The 17,906-nt window shown below is 44.0% G+C and overlaps 1 protein-coding gene across 2 annotated transcripts in view; it reads right to left on the bottom strand.

Annotated features, from left to right (window-relative positions):
• The window catches only part of tnikb (TRAF2 and NCK interacting kinase b), a 69,637-nt gene that overhangs the window by 30,863 nt on the left and 20,868 nt on the right, over nt 1-17,906 (bottom strand). For both annotated transcript variants that reach the window (XM_083778468.1, XM_083778469.1), the window contains exons 4-14: nt 14,262-14,387; nt 12,985-13,095; nt 10,785-10,875; nt 9,899-10,029; nt 9,369-9,423; nt 9,198-9,276; nt 8,090-8,265; nt 6,907-6,988; nt 5,742-5,940; nt 4,154-4,270; nt 127-348 (exon numbers count right to left, since the gene is read on the bottom strand). In XM_083778468.1, coding sequence (XP_083634594.1) covers nt 127-348; nt 4,154-4,270; nt 5,742-5,940; nt 6,907-6,988; nt 8,090-8,265; nt 9,198-9,276; nt 9,369-9,423; nt 9,899-10,029; nt 10,785-10,875; nt 12,985-13,095; nt 14,262-14,387 — 1,389 coding nt within the window. The remainder of the gene's footprint in view (nt 1-126; nt 349-4,153; nt 4,271-5,741; nt 5,941-6,906; nt 6,989-8,089; nt 8,266-9,197; nt 9,277-9,368; nt 9,424-9,898; nt 10,030-10,784; nt 10,876-12,984; nt 13,096-14,261; nt 14,388-17,906) is intronic.

Below are 17,906 nucleotides of genomic sequence, written 5' to 3'. Positions count from 1 at the left end.
GGGAGGAACTAAGTGGCACGAGGACTAAATTGGGGAGAAAATGGTCTTAAAAGGGAAATAAAAGAAAAAAGCAGTAGTAGTAGACAGTGATAGTGGTAGTGGGCGTCATGATGAGTGTTTTTCTACCTCTTTGGCCCAGGCAGGTTTGTTGTCACTGTTGACAGTGATCCCCAGGGGGATCCCAGGGGCCTGGTCTTTGTAATGGTACAGTTGTTTCTTGTCCTGTGGGGGTCTGGGGGTCTCCTGCTGCTGCTGCTGCAGAGACACCAGGTAGGCTCTCTCCTGGTGCAGCTGCCTCTGGAGACGCTCCGCCTGGCGCTGCTCCTCGATCTGCTTGCGTTTGTATTCCTGCAATGCAGTGCAGCGCACGCACACACACACGCACACACACACACACACACACACACACACACACACACACACACACACACACGCACGCACGCACACACACACACACACACACACACACACACACACACACACACACACACACACACACACACACACACACACACACACACAGGGGACCACAAGTTAAAAATACACTGGAATTGGGGCATTCTAGTGAATCGGCCAGCGGGCAGCACATGTAGGACTGCGATTGCAATGTCCAGGGTTTCAAATGTGGTGGTGGTGGTTTAAATTCACACCCACACAAAAAATATATATATGTATACAATCGAGGAGGGAGACCACTGTATAATGCAAAATAATAGTTTGAATGCCTACAGACAGCTATTTATTTGACAACTCGACTAGGCCAAGGTGTAGGTAGGCTAAAGACTATATGCACCAACAGCTGATGCCCTTATGCCAAGATTCACAACTCACCGCACAGCACATAGCACATTATAGAACTTTTCGGCAGCCACATTGATATGAAATACTAGTTTAAAGGTATATTCAGTGATTTCACTCAAAAAACCTTAGGTTTCGTTTTTGGCTGTGGGACCCAGCCTTTCGTCCAATCAGGATAGAGAGTCAAAAACGAAACCTAAGGTTTTTTGACCCCCAGGGGTTAACTGGGGACAGGGAGGAACTCCTTATATGGCCAGCACACTCTATAGTAGGGAGGATTATCACAACAAAACAAAAAAATAAGTGATATTTGAATTAAGTGAAATCACTGAATATACCTTTAAACACAGGTGTTACCAATGATAATTAAGGGGAGTAGCAGAGCCTTAATTTCCATTGAGCCATACAGTAGCTACATTATGACCAGAATGGAACAGAACCTTAATTAGTAGAATCATTAGACCATAACATGTTTATAGGCTTTCTGAGGGGGCAGTGACCGTTTGTATGGTACATCCCCCTCACTTTGGAGTTATTGACAGGAATTTCCGGGATGACGGTACTGTATATCAGAGTGAATAATGTATCCTGTGGACTGAGATGTTCATTTCATTTCAGCCGCGTATCGACCGGCACGCCTATCAGTTGTTGGACCGTTGACTCATTTGTTGCCCTTCTCTGTGTTCTAATGTGGATGTCTGTGTATGGCTCAGTATTATGAAAAGGACAGAAAACCCTGCATATATTTCCTCCGACATCAGGCTGTCCAAAATGAAATGCCAGTTTTTGCATAATATTTGAAAATGTGAATTGTTTGGAAAATATAAAAGATCCCCCATACAATGATTTCCTAGACCATTGTTCATAATTTAATTTGTCAGATGTTTATTGAAGAGACTTCAATATACTAACTGCATAATCTGTGTATGTATTGTAATCTATTTCCCTGTCACAGAGATAACTCAAAGTTCATATAGGATTTCAGGTTAATTTTAGTTAGAATAATAAATGGGACAGGGGAAGCACCTCTCTAGTTTACAGTGTCATTTGTTGGTGCTGTCTGGAGTCTGGAAAAGAATGATTCATAGACCTTATTTAACTACTAGTGAAGTGCTCAGTTCATTACAATGGCCCTTTGTCGAGAAGAATGGAATGACGAACATGCAAAGAAATTGCCACGCAGTAAATGATGCTGCCAACTGATTGAGGGGCTTATATAAAACACCTCTGCTCTGCAATTCTGTTGTTTAGAACCTGATGAGTAACAAGTTGTTCACTAAGGTTTAGTCAGTTTAGTCAATGTTTTTCCAGACCAAAGACCTCTTAGCTGAGAGGAACTATTAAAGCAGGGACCCGGGGCACACTACATGTAATAATAATAGTGAGACAAAAACCTTCTTATCAAACAAACATTCGGTGGTCTTCATGCAGTAGCTCTGAGGTCCCGGACCCCCCGTTGAGAACCCTTGGTGCACCTGATGAATGTGTACAGCTAGTGGAACAAGTTGTTTAAGCCTGCTACATGCATGGAAAATGTAATGAAAGGTGAAACAATTCATCTTTCTTTGTGTGCAGTGAAACTCTCCGTTTATAGACCTGGGTTATTGTTTGCATCACTGAAAAGAGAGCGTGTGTGACTGCGTGTGTGACTGCGTGTGTGTGTGTGTGTGTGTGTGTGTGTGACTGTGTGTGTGTGTGTGTGTGTGTGTGTGTGTGTGTGTGTGTGTGTGTGTGTGTGTGTGTGTGTGCGTGTGTGTGTGTGTGTGTGTGCGTGTGTGTGTGTGCGTGTGTGTGTGCGTGTGTGTGTGTGTGTGTGTGTGTGTGCGTGTGCGTGTGCGTGTGCGTGTGTGTGTGTGCGTGTACCAGCAGTAATGCTTGCTCCTGCAGCAGTTGTTGCTGCAGAATCTCCAGCTGCCTCTGCTCCTCCTCCAACTGTCTACGGATATACTCCTAAACCAATCATCACGCCGGCACGCCAGAAGAGCCACCAATCAGTGCAGAGAGGCCCCGGAAGAAGGGAACCAACCAGAGTCCCAGCAACCAGTGACATCATCAGAGGAGGAAGATAGCGCAGGCGAAGGAAGCAACAGCGAAGCAGGACAGTCAGAGAGAGTTAGAGAGAGAGAAGAGAAGAGAAGAGGTTGAACGAGGCCAGATTAGACAAGACTGAATGACCCAGAGAGAGAATAAAAGAGATACATTTGAATATAGAGAGGACAGGTAAAGAAGCAGTGGTGGAAGAAGTATTCAGATTTTTTTTTACATAAGTAAAAGTGGCAATACCAACAAAAGCCCATTCAAAATTGTACTTGAGTGAAAGTACAAATTGAGTGAAGTAAAAATGTCAACATTTAAAAAAAAAAAGTCAACATTTTCAAAAGTTTTCTTTGAAAATAGCATATCCACAAGCCCACAGCACGCGTTCATCTGCTGTTTTTTTAGTATAACATGGTGCTTGAGTGGTTAATGTATGAAATCTGCAAAGTGAAGTGATTTGCAAATCTAAATCCGATCAGAGCACTGAGAAACGGTCCACTGATCATATGAGCTCCTTGTTAAAATTCCTCCACTCAGCCATACCCTGCACTCTCTCTCTATTCTCTCCAGTTCTCTCCACAACAAGCACAATATTTTGGACCAAACAAATAATTACAAAGAAGAAAAACAAACAAAAAAAAGTGCAGTTTCTTTCTACTTTCTAATTCTTTGTTTGGCCCAAAACATTGTATTTATTGTCATGATTTGTCACGACAAGAGTTGGCTTTGTCCACGGCGTAAACGTCTTTAAATAAATACTTTCTGAATGAGGAAAATGAACGGGGATTTCTTTCCTGCGACTGCGACGCTCTATAATCAGTAGAAAGTAAAGTGTCTCTTATCTTAGCAGGGCAGAGGCTGACAGATCACTATAAGAATGTTATAGCAAATGTGCCTGGATGCCTGGTGTGACGGTGTCAATGCCAGGGTTCATACAGGTTCAAAGGTCATATCTCTTAAGCCAAATAGTAGTAGCTTGGAGCTTGCAGAAAGGTGGCTTGGCAAAACAAGTAGCTTGGAAAGTTATTCCCAACCTTTTCTGGATCAGGGTAGACAAAATTGTTTGCGTGCAGAGCTTTTTTTTCTCTCTCACAATTTAGACTTTATGCCAATTAATCCCAAATTACATTTGTGTGTTGTGACTGTCACTGCTGTTGTCCCCACCGGGGAGCCTTTATCGCGCCCAACACTCCCTCCTGTGCAGTGACACATTCTGTCCCGAACACGGGCCAATTGCGTTGTTCGTATAAATGCTCGACAAGGCACCATGGTGGATTCGAACCCACGGACGTGTTGTTGTGAAGAGAGGAGTTGCTACCTGTTCTCTCTCTGCGAGCCTCCTCTCCTCCTCCCTGCGAATCTGTTCCATCTCCTCGTACCGCCTCCTCTGCTCGCGCTCCTGCTGCTTCCGCAGCTCTCTCTCCCGCCGCTGTTGCTGTTGGTGGAAAAAGAGACAGAAGAAGAGGTCAGTCCACATGTCAGTCCACTCCTCTGAGGCCGGGGGGACATAACAGTGTAGGAGAAAACTGAGAGGGACACGGTGTAGGAGAGACAGACAGCAGGAAAGCTGAGAGACAGACAGCGTAGGAGAGACAGACAGTAAGGCAAGCTGAGAGGGAGACAGAGTAGGATACAGACTGACATTAGGAAAGCTGAGAGGGAGACAGCGTAGGAGAGACAGACAGTAGGAAAGCTGAGAGGGAGACAGTGTAGGAGACACAGACAGTAAGGCAAGCTGAGAGACAGACGGTAGAGACAGACACTAAGGCAAGCTGAGAGGGACACAGTGTAGGATAGAGACAGACAGTAGGAAAGCTAGGATAGAGAAAGGCAGCAGGAAAGCTGAGAGGGAGACAGTGTAGGATAGAGACAGACAGTAGGAAAGCTGAGAGGGAGACAGTGGAGGATAGAGACAGACAGTAGGAAAGCTGAGAGGGAGACAGTGTAGGATAGAGACAGACAGTAGGAAAGCTGAGAGGGAGACAGTGTAGGAGAGACAGACAGTAGGAAAGCTGAGAGGGAGACAGCGTAGGAGAGAGACAGACAGTAAGGCAAGCTGAGAGGGAGACAGTGTAGGATAGAGACAGACAGTAGGAAAGCTGAGAGACAGACAGTGTAGGAGAGACAGACAGTAAGGCAAGCTGAGAGGGAGTCAGTGTAGGAGAGACAGACAGTAAGGCAAGCTGAGAGGGAGACAGTGTAGGAGAGACAGACAGTAGGAAAGCTGAGAGGGAGACAGTGTAGGATAGAGACAGACAGTAGGAAAGTTGAGAGGGAGACAGCGTAGGAGAGAGACAGACAGTAAGGCAAGCTGAGAGGGACACAGTGTAGGAGAGACAGACAGGAAAGCTGAGAGACAGACAGTGGGAAAGTTGAGAGGGAGACAGCGTAGGAGAGAGACAGACAGTAGGAAAGCTGAGAGACAGACAGTGTAGGAGAGACAGACAGTAAGGCAAGCTGAGAGGGAGACAGTGTAGGAGAGACAGACACTAAGGCAAGCTGAGAGACAGACAGTGTAGGAGAGACAGACAGTAAGGCAAGCTGAGAGACAGACAGTGTAGGAGAGACAAACAGTAAGGCAAGCTGAGAGGGAGACAGCGTAGGAGAGACAGACAGTAAGAGAGAGTTAATGTTGGGGAGACACATGAGAGAAGTGCACATATCGTCGCTGTCTGGGAGAAACCTTGTATGTCCATAACTTAATCTGTTAATGTTTTTTTTCTCCATAAATCAATCAATGCCTTTGTGCACCATATCATATTGTGCACCATATCATATGCCAGGGTCATATGATATGCACAAGTAACAATCATATCTAGTAACTCAACAATGCGTCACGTAACACGTTGCGACAGTCCTGGTTTCCGCCCGCCAGCCAACAACATATATTTGACTCGGAGTCTCACCTCCTCCAGGCGCCTCCTCTGCTCCTTCTGCTCCTCGATGCGCTTCTGCCTCTCGGCCAGTAGTTGGCGCTTATGCTCCTCGTTCTGCTGCTGCTCCAGCTGCTGCCGCCGCAGGGCCTCCGAGCGCTCCTTATTGGCCAGCTGCAGGCGCAGGAAGTTGCCCCGTAAGGTGGACTCCCCCGGGAGGTTGATGATGGAGCTGGAAGTGAGTATAAGTCAATTTATTTTTATTACATAAAAAAAAATGTAATAATATATTTTCAAAGATTTTAGGCACATTTTCACGATTTTTCAAAAATAGCAGACCTACAAGTTCATAGCGCGCCACTCGGTGGCGTGCTATGAGCTTGTAGATCTGCTATTTTTCAACAGCTAAAGCATAACATAATGCTTTAAAACACCAAAAGGGGTTCCCGCCCAAAATGGGTTAAGGCATACATTTTAAAACAACTACACACAACAGAAAAATAGACTAGTGTTAATCTCAACGCAAGACAGCAGACAGAATACATGGAGAATAAAATCAAGCTTGTTAGACCTGTTTCAAGCCTCTGAGTCATTTTAGTTACTTCCATATAGCAACATTATTATTAACAGTTTGACTGTTTTTTACGATTAACCCGCATTTTAATCAACCCCCCTTCACTGCCGAGATTGTTGTATTACCTTTAGAGCATACGCTGAATTATTTGGGCTTTTAATCCGCGAAAATCCATCAAAAAAAGCTCCCGTGGTTTGTTATGATCTGTGTGTAGCATCCACCATCTTGGTGCACCCGGAAGACGCACACAAGATTGGTTTCAATGAGGCGTTGCATCCAATGCATTTCCATTGGCCTCAATTTCCCAGAAGCCCTAGCAGCCCACAGCATGTGACGATTTCCGGTTTTGTCATCACAGCGAAGGCATCCAGTCTCATACTCCGCGACGAAGACGGATTTTCTTTTGATTCATTACATTACGGCGGATTAAACACATAAAACAAAAGGCGGGTATGTCCGATACGGCAGCGACATTAACCTGGAGTAATCCATTCAAGGCACGGAAACTGTTAATTATTAATCTTTTATGAAAACATAGGTCAGGATCTAGAAGACGTTTTTACATTTAATTTGATCTAGCACAGACAGACAGACAGACAGACAGACAGACAGACAGACCGGTACCTGGGTCCAACTCCTTCTCTTTCTCTTTCTTCTCTCTCTTCTTCCTCTTCTTCACTCCCACTGTACTCATACTCTGTCTCATCTGGAGGAAAACAAACAAACACACACACACACACACACACACACACACACACACACACACACACACACACACACACACACTCAAATCAATCATTCTTCCAGTGAGTCATTCTATTCTACCTGTCACTTTGACAGATGACTGTATGAGTTATTATTTATTTGTGCCTTCCTATTGAAGCGTAAAACATATTTGGTCAGCAAAAACAGCTACTGCTATTCTGAATGGAGAAGAATACCTGATTGAAAACAAAATCATTTACATGCTTCTTTTATTTGGTCATGTACTGTAAATGATTTGTTGGATTTCAAGATTCAAGGTTACTTTAGCTGCATTATTTCCGTTTGCAAGCATCAGAAAACTAAATTGCGTTTCTCCTAAAAGACATAAAAAGAATGAACCGTGCAATACTCGATATCTAAATCTAAACCAATACATCCAACGGTCAGAATGCCCTAGCCGTATGATGTCACAACTTCCCGCAGTCAGCATGAATAAAAGCAACGGTTCTCAAACTTTTTCCTCAGACACCCATTTGAAAAGACTTTGTACCAGGGGGGCCGCCAGGCCACAATAAGAATAATAACATTTATCGAAATTTGCTTGTGGGGGGTCCCTGGAACAACATATTTTCAGTTGGGGGTCGGCAGACATTTACATATCATTCTGACGTGAAAAGGTTTGAGCACCACTGACATAGTTTTTTCAGAATACTGTCATGATTTTTAGATTCTAAATCATGACAGTATTCCGATTCTGTATAATCTGGTCCTCAAGTCTTAACCCATTTTGGTGTTTTAAACTTTAGATATTGAAAAATAGCAGATCTACAAGCTCACAGCGCGTAGGTCTGCTGAAAAGTCGTGAAAATGTGGCGCAAATCTTAGAATAATATATTCTTTCAGAGCGAACGTTTTTAACTCAAATCTTTGCTTCTGGGGAGGGGGAGGGGGGGGGGTCCCTGGAAAAACATATTTTCAGACAGACATGAAATACTGAGAACTACTGAAAAATGAGGTTTTTCAGAAAACTTTTTTTTTTTTAATTTCGATGTCAGGCCTAAATGTCTTAATGGGTTAAAGGCGTGCAGGCGGACGGACTCACCCCTCTCTCCTCTCTTCTTCTTGGTGCGGTCGATGTGGTCTTTGAGCTGGATGCGGATCTGCCTCTCGTTGGGCAGGTCTCTGATGAACGGGTGCTTCAGCAGCTGCTCCGTGCTGGGCCTCTGGCTGTGACTCTTCACCAGACAGCTCTCTATGAACGACTGGAACTTCTTAGACCTGCGTGTGCACACACATAGACACACGTCTATGAACGACGGGAACTTCTTACACCTGCATGTGCACACACATAGACACGTCTATGAACGACGGGAACTTCTTACACCTTCATGTGCACACACATAGACACGTCTATGAACGACGGGAACTTCTTACACCTGCATGTGCACACACATAGACACGTCTATGAACGACGGGAACTTCTTACACCTTCATGTGCACACACATAGACACGTCTATGAACGACGGGAACTTCTTACACCTGCATGTGCACACACATAGACACGTCTATGAACGACGGGAACTTCTTACACCTGCATGTGCAGACACGTCTCGTATGCCTTTAGTATGAGCCATGAATGAACCACCAGCTCAATGGCCTTGTGGTCAGCATCAAGGGTTGGATTGGGGTAAGTCCCTGTGACATGTCCAGGGGATGTACTGTACCTGTACATCAAGCTCACGTGTACAGTAGCCTCACGCTACAGAAACAGGAGATAGGCTCCTGCCCAATGGGCCTCATGGCTCGGCAAGGCTTACTTTACTTACTTAAACACTGCTGGAACGCCACTGTAGAGCCATATTTGCAACAAAATAAATCGTGTGACTATTCTCATGCCAGACCCTCGAACTGAGGTTGAGCCAAGTTTGATGCGCTTAGTAAGCTAACCCAGTTTACTAAGGGGGGGGGGGGGTACTGTACTGTACTGTACTGTACTGTACTGTACTGTACTGTACTGTACTGTACTGTACTGTACTGTACTGTACTGTACTGTACTGTACTGTACTGTACTGTACTGTACTGTACTGTACTGTACTGGCACACCCGAAAGCATAAAGTTAATACGTGCGTGTGTGTTTGTGTTTGCGTTAGGTTGCGCACAGGGGGTGAAAAACAACCATGCTGTTTTCGTGCTCAGTTTCGGACTCACCATTTCTTCGACTTAAGTCTGGGGGCGGGGTTTCTTGGGATGAGGAAGAGAGCTCTCATTGGGTGCATGTCACACAACGCTGATGAGGAGAAGAGGAGAGGAGAGGTTTAGTCATTTAGCATCACTTCTGTTTGTAAAATGAGAGAAACGCAGAGTTTGTTTGTCACTCACGTGGAGCTCCCTCGGCCATCTCCATGGCTGTAATGCCCAGTGACCACAGATCACTCTGCAGAGAGACAGAAAGAGAGAGAGAGGTAGGTATATACTGGTATATACAGGTATTATTGAGAACACCGTCAGGGGTGGAAGGAGTAAAAGTCCAGTATTCAAAATGATTGGCTGCAAAAGTAGCAGATCTACAAACTCACAGCCGAAAGAAGCATACATCTACAAATAAGCTATACCTACTGTAGTGGTTCCGATCCCCCATAACTTTGAGAGTGTACAAATGGAACCAAATGGACCCATAAGGGTTGATATCAAAATATCACATACAGTACATACACAAACATAGACGTATGAGGAGTACCTCAAATATGTAGCTAATACATAGCATTAAACACACACACACACACACACACACACACACACACACACACACACACACACACACACACACACACACACACACACACACACACACACACACACACACACACACACACACACACACACACACACACACACACACACACACACACCTTAAAATCGTAGGTTGCATCCGGGTTCTCGTCACAGGCGATGACCTCAGGAGCCATCCAATATGGCGTCCCAATAAACGTGTTCCTCCGACCCACTGTACGATCCAACTGGGCCGATACACCGAAGTCCACTGGATACGGCACGCACGCACACACGCGCGCACACACACACACGCACGCACGCACACACACACACACACACACACACACACACACACACACACAACAAGCAGTTAAACACAGCTCTATATTACCAGTAAGACACCCTAAAGGGTGAGGTCGCGTGCACGCATCCGCCTGATGGCAGACTGCTGGGCGAGTGCTGGCGCTTTGGCATGGGGGGTCAAATCAACATATGGAATCAGTTCTGTACTGTATGGAGCGTGTCTTGAGTGTACAGGGTTTGATTAGGTACCCTAGTAGGTACCCTTCAAACCCTGATTAGGACACATGGAATGTCAGAACAGGTCAGCTCCATATATGGAGATCTAAGGGTGGCAGCGGGGGCAGTGTCTTAAGTGTACAGGGTGTGATGAGGTCTGGCCATATATGGTGCATGTCTTGACTGTACAGGGTTTGATGAGGTCAGATCAACATTATGGAATGTCAGAACTGGTCATATATGGAGATCTAAGGGTGGCAGCGGGGGCAGTGTCTTCAGTGTACACTACAGGGTTTGATGAGGTCAGATCAACATATGGAATGAATTCTGTATTGGCCATATATGGAGTGTGTCACGAGGCAGACTGACAGACTGACAGGTTTTGCAGGCTTTCATAGTGAACTGCGACCTACAGTCGCAATAATATAGTGTGTGTGTGTGTGTGTGTGTGTGTGTGTGTGTGTGTGTGTGTGTGTGCATGCGTGCGTGCGTGCGTGTTCTCACCAAGTTTGACCTCTGCATTCTCAGTCAGCAGGACGTTCTGACCTTTGATATCTCTGTGGATGACCTTGTGTTGGTGCAGATGAGTCAGACCCTACAGACAGACAGACAGACAGACAGACAGACAGACAGACAGACAGACAGACAGACAGACAGACAGACAGACAGACAGACAGACAGACAGACAGACAGACAGACAGACAGACAGACAGACAGACAGACAGACAGACACGCACGCAGAGAGAGAGAGAGAGAGAGAGAGAGCATTTAGGGACATTTAATTTGTCTGGTCTAAGCTGGGCACAGATTTTATATCGTAAAACCACTGTTAATTTAACTCTGAGAGTGTACAAATGGATCCATTTGTACACTCTCTGAGTTACAGATCCATAAGGGTCCATTTGGTTACAAACTCATTTAGCTAGGTATCCCCTGGAACTCCCATATTCTTTAAAAGAAATTAGGCAAAAAACACTATTTAAAATAATTCCATACATTTAAAAAAAAATCTAAGAAATTCCATTAATTCGAAAACAAATGTGTAAGAAGTAGTGAAAATAGCTGATCTACAAGCTCACAATGCCCAAATGGTTACGTTGTAACCAGCGCGTAGTGCTGTAGTCTAGTTTTGTTCAGAGAGGGCATACCATAATTATTCCCTCCCTCCCACACTCACAGCACACACTTGCACGCACGTGCATATACAGTACCGTGTGTGCATGGTCACCGAATGAAATAACCTCTCATACCGTATGCCTCTTATTAAATGTGCCATATCTATTGTTAAGTTAATAATGTGTGAACTACTTCGAAACTCCCATGGCCAGTAGTCATTATCACCTCGGACGCTACATTACATTCTTGCTACATTCTAGTCCCCCAGGCCCCCTTCCTGCACTTCAGATATGAGGGCTACTGCGGCTTGCAGTAGAGGAGGAGGGCATACAATGTAATAAAGCGTATATTCACAGAACACATCACTGGCTGCTCACAACGTGAGCTGGTTGCAGTAATAGGTAGTGGTAGTTGATATTTACACATAATAGATCTGGTTAGATGGATGTCTAGAGTGTTTCTATCACGTCAAGTAAACAGCTGCGAAAATCCACACACATTATTTGACATTATTCAACCTGGTTGACATATCCAAACACGGAAATGCCAGATTAAAACTAACCACTGTAACCTCAAGTAGGGCTTTATATTACTCTTACCAGAGCTTAGTGGTGGCACATTCACTGACCTAATCACAATATTACAGCTTTCAATCATTGCATGTCACAACCTCTACTAAGTTTCCGCACAGCAAAGTTACTAAGTAGGCACGTTGCATGCTTGCCGCCCTCAACCTGAGTTATAGTTCAGTCAGACAACTCACGAATAGATTGAACAAATATTACATAATATTAGCGTGCATATAACATTTTATCCTGGCGTTCGGCTCTGCCACATTTTTCTCCCTGCTCTGCACAATTATTACAACCATCACAAAAGAACGGAGAACAACTGAGGAGCTTCAGGCGGTGACTGCTGCTTGGCCATGTCCACATTCCTCTGTGTTGACAAAAATGTGCGCTTCTGCCACAGAGGAATGTGGCCGTGGAATTCTCTCAGTTGCAGAGCGGTGCCCGTTGGGCACTGGCCTACTTGGAACGATGCAAGTTGGAAATGAATGCCCCATCCCAGTTATTATGGCTGTGTCCCTTTTATGCCCATATATGGAGTTATTTGTCAGTCATGCCCAAATATGGAGTCTATGCAGATGTCAGAACACCCATTGTGATGTCAGAACAGGCCAGCTCCATATATGGAGATCTAGGGGTGATCTGAGGTGTGATCAATTGGATCATTTGGGCCCTCTCCAGAGCCTGATCAGAGCCTTTTGTGCTGGTTCTGGACAACGGTGTATCCCACCGACTCGAGGCCGGGCTCTGCACTCCCTGCGGTGGTGTGGAACGAGTGTGTCAAATTTGAAGTCGGTGGGGCGAACTTTACACGTATTACAGACATACGTATACACGTACGTACGTACGTACATACATACGTACGTACACACAGAGACTTGGTGCATTTATAGATAGATATTGATAGATATGATATGGATTATGTTACGTTTGTGACGCCACCAGCGTCCACCACCCTGCCACAAGTCCATTGTAATATACGATCTATAGTGTCATGTGCTGTACTGTACAGTACTCACCCTGAGGATTTCTCTGCAGATGTACGCTGTCCATTCCTCCTTCAGAGAGCTTCCTTTGGTGTTCTTAATGAGGTCTGTTACTGAGCCAGCTCCACAGAACTCCATCACCAGCTGAACACATGCACACGCACACGCACGCGCACGTGCACGCGCGCACACACACCCACACACACCCACACACGTCTGTATTATTTTTTGGACTTACAGGATTACTTGTATATCACATTAATAAAAGTGAGGGAATTGCATTGACCTGCAGAGCTTAACAGTATATTGACACAAACAAAACACTCTCCTGCTGCATTCATTCACACACTAGCAGTGACAAATTGTCCCTGACCGGTGGAAACCTTGTAAGTCTAAAACTGTTACTGTTATCAGGACATTCCCAAAAGAAAGTGTTCCAATGGATCCAATGTTGTGATTTAGTCACAACAAGCTCTTGTTGATAATCTTCACGGGCCTCAGACTGGTCCATGAAAAGCATTACCGTTATACAGTACCATCCATTATTTTACATATATATAATATATAACTATATAGACAGAGGGCCGATACAGTCTGTACAACCCAAGCCACCTAAGACGACTAGGGTCATGGTTTGTAGTAAGTTGACAAAATGGATTTGAGTCATGATGATCATAGGTAATAAACGTTATATTATTGAAATGATGTGCTGAGTGTTTGGTTCATTTGCACATTCACAGTTAACTTTACGAGATGCAAATTTACAAATGAAAGCCTCTACTGTCTCCAAACGTAGACATAACAGTAGAGGCTTTCCTTTGCACATTCACAGTTAACTTTATGAGATGCAAATTTACAAATGAAAGCCTCTACTGTCTCTAAATGTATTTTGGACAAAATCATCATCAACACAACAGCCGCCAAAGAACGACGGGTCATGCGCTCTAGCTTGCCCCCCCGGCCCGGCCCGGCTTTGGCTGTCCTGATCCGTTCTGTAAATGGAAGAAAAAATAATTATTGCCGCATTGTGCTTTTGAACACTGCCCTGGTCATTTACACGAGTGCTTCTCAAACTTCTTCATGTCAAGCAAGGACATTATTTCAAAATGTTTTAAGTCTATGTATATGTATGTATATATATATATATAGGGCTAAAGCGGTGATCTTGATGCTATATTAACTAATTTAGCTGGAACCCCTTCAAGGACCTCTGGGGGTCCACAGACCCCCTTTGAGAACCACTGACTTCGATGCTGACTCAGCCACAATGTCTCTCTCTCTCTATCTCTCTCTCTCTCTCTCTCTCTCACCCATAGCTGGTCATCCATGCCAGGCGGGTTCTTCTTGACGAAGGCTCCGTAGTATGTAGCGATGTTTCTGTGATGACTGTACTTCTTCAACATGTTAATCTCGGCTTTAATCTCCTCCTCTTCATCCTGAAGAGAGACACATGCATGCACACACACAAATGAAGGCCACACGGTTTCATGCAGTGTGTGTGTGTGTGTGTGTGTGTGTGTGTGTGTGTGTGTGTGTGTGTGTGTGTGTGTCAGGCTCTCCTTCAGTCTCTTGAGCAGGCCTCAGGCCTCCTCCAACGGTGGTGGTCTTTATCTCAATGAGACCAAAACTGAAGACGTAAATATATCTCTGCTGTCGGGAGGGAACCTCATAACTCCAAAATGTTAATTTTTCAGGAAATAAAGAAAACCTTATATTTTTTAAAACAGAGCAATACTGCCTCATCAAAGTTGGTGTTGTAACTTTATATGTTGTCAATTACTTCCACGAGAGGGGGAGAGGTGGTGGAGTTAGTTGCTTTAGCAGACATTGTGAGGGTCCAATGGAGTTAAGAGGTTTTGTCCAAAGCACTTTTTACTACTTTCCACTGGTTAAATATTTTCGAAACAACACACAGACGTAAAGGGTGTTCAATAGCACTGATTTATGCCAAAATCAAAAACCTCAAAAATGGAGTTATGAGGTTTCCTCCCGACAGCAACAATATGCAAATCCAAAAATAACCACATTATAAAAACACTTAACAACACTCCTCTGAAACAGGTTGATGACTACAAGTATTTGGGTTCATATATATCTTCTTCCTAAAAATGACTTTCAAACTAGGAAGGGTATGGCCTGCAATGACATCCATAAGATCTGGTCATCCCAGTTTGGTAAGATGTTAAAAGTAAAAATATTTAGAACTAGCACTCTGAACTTAGAACTCTGTCGAGTGCATACTTGCTTGTTGCACACTAGTAGGCCATAAATGGCCAACTAGTGCGCAAGCAGAGCGCGCAAGTACTTTCGACCGATTGTCGAAACTGTGGAATCTCAGTATCTCTGTGAAGGAACGTTTGAAATGTCTAATTATTAGGTGTAACTATCTGCTACCTACCTACTTTATGCATGTAAACACCTAGTATTATTAAGTATGGTTCAAGTTTCTATCTATATAAGAAATTCTGTTTTATCACTTTAGAAATATTCTGGATCCCTTTTTAGTTTTTCAAAGAAAAATAAATCATTGATATGTGATGAAAAAAAAGGTATATAAACTGAATTAAAATATGTTATACAGTATAATTATTTTATTATTTATTGTAAATTGTCAATTGTTTTAAATGCATTTCATCTTGGACTATAGTGATATTAATACTAAATCATGATCAGAGTAATATGTGTCTCTAACTTCAATTTCTGTAATAATACTTTTGTGGTGACCCACATCTGAGAGACATTCACCCGAGGGGTATGGTGCCTTTAAGAGCACGGGGGAAAGATGGAGGACTCAGTGCTTCCGGTTCCGGGTTACGGTGTGTTGTTGTTATTCTCACTACAGAGTGTCTGTATTATATTTATGTGGAAGCTACAGTAAACTTCTCTACGCAACTTGGGTTTCCTGTCTCGCTGTTTCCCTCTCCACACTTTCACATTTGTTAAAATATACATGATCTAAAATACTTCCGTAATCTGTAGTTGGATTTGTATTTAATTGTTTAAAGCCTAATCTTGACATGAAGGTCTTTATACTTCTATATTTCTCAGTATATTGGTCTTCATTGAAATCTCCTATTATCATAATTGCACAAGTCGGAGATGATAGATACTAGAATGATATATAGATCTTTATCGTTTACATGTATGCATACGTGTTCTACTCTTTCTAATATCCTGATTTCATTTTGAATTATTTTAATGGAAATATCTTCTTTTATAGCAAACATAACTCCCCCACCTATACCATATTCTCTGTCATTCCTGATTGTATTGTAATTCTAAATGTGCTAAATAACCTCTCACGTTCAACAATCCAATTTTTAATGAATTATTTAATGGTAATTGAATTATCTTCTGTATAGTTGGATTTTCTAGAGGTGATTGTCGTAATCGTGTCATTTCTCTCTCTACATTCTTATCCACTTTGATCTTTTTAGGATTAAAGTCAAGTATACTGTATATAGATCTCTTATCCTTTTCAGTCTACTGAATGCTACATAGGCTCCTGTCAGTCGCTGCCCGTCTCTAAGGATCTTTAGGTTAGTGGTTCCTGTCAGTCGCTGCCCGTCTCTAAGGATCTTTAGGTTAGTGGTTCCTGTCAGTTGCTGCCCGTCTCTAAGGATCTTTAGGTTAGTGGTTCCTGTCAGTTGCTGCCCGTCTCTAAGGACCTTTAGGTTAGTGGTTCCTGTCAGTTGCTGCCCGTCTCTAAGGACCTTTAGGTTAGTGGTTCCTGTCAGTTGCTGCCCGTCTCTAAGGACCTTTAGGTTAGTGGTTCCTGTCAGTTGCTGCCCGTCTCTAAGGACCTTTAGGTTAGTGGTTCCTGTCAGTTGCTGCCCGTCTCTAAGGATCTTTAGGTTAGTGGTTCCTGTCAGTTGCTGCCCGTCTCTAAGGACCTTTAGGTTAGTGGTTCCTGTCAGTCGCTGCCCGTCTCTAAGGACCTTTAGGTTAGTGGTTCCTGTCAGTTGCTGCCCGTCTCTAAGGACCTTTAGGTTAGTGGTTCCTGTCAGTTGCTGCCCGTCTCTAAGGACCTTTAGGTTAGTGGTTCCTGTCAGTTGCTGCCCGTCTCTAAGGATCTTTAGGTTAGTGGTTCCTGTCAGTTGCTGCCCGTCTCTAAGGATCTTTAGGTTAGTGGTTCCTGTCAGTTGCTGCCCGTCTCTAAGGATCTTTAGGTTAGTGGTTCCTGTCAGTCGCTGCCCGTCTCTAAGGATCTTTAGGTTAGTGGTTCCTGTCAGTTGCTGCCCGTCTCTAAGGACCTTTAGGTTAGTGGTTCCTGTCAGTCGCTGCCCGTCTCTAAGGATCTTTAGGTTAGTGGTTCCTGTCAGTCGCTGCCCGTCTCTAAGGATCTTTAGGTTAGTGGTTCCTGTCAGTCGCTGCCCGTCTCTAAGGATCTTTAGGTTAGTGGTTCCTGTCAGTTGCTGCCCGTCTCTAAGGATCTTTAGGTTAGTGGTTCCTGTCAGTTGCTGCCCGTCTCTAAGGATCTTTAGGTTAGTGGTTCCTGTCAGTCGCTGCCCGTCTCTAAGGATCTTTAGGTTAGTGGTTCCTGTCAGTCGCTGCCCGTCTCTAAGGATCTTTAGGTTAGTGGTTCCTGTCAGTCGCTGCCCGTCTCTAAGGACCTTTAGGTTAGTGGTTCCTGTCAGTCGCTGCCCGTCTCTAAGGATCTTTAGGTCAGTAGGTTCCTGTTGGCCAACTAGTTCCTGTCAGTCGCTGCCCGTCTGACTCAGGATGTCTACAGTATATATCGTCTCTTTCTAGAATAAAACTTTATGACTTAGTTTTTGCACGCTACTTTTTGATAATGTTGAATGAAACTAACGTAAAGCTTTATGATTTACTGTTTGGACACTACCGTTGTTTTTATATACTCCAGAAACATAATGTCGTAATGAATACGTAAGTGACGAATTTGGATTGTGACGTATATGTCAATCAGTGCCTCCCAACACTAAAACATATCG

The sequence above is a fragment of the Protomyctophum parallelum genome (assembly GCF_964188405.1).
Source record: "Protomyctophum parallelum genome assembly, chromosome: 12".
NCBI classification, from domain to species: Eukaryota; Metazoa; Chordata; class Actinopteri; order Myctophiformes; family Myctophidae; genus Protomyctophum; species Protomyctophum parallelum.
This window is presented reverse-complemented; position numbering and strand designations above follow the sequence as displayed.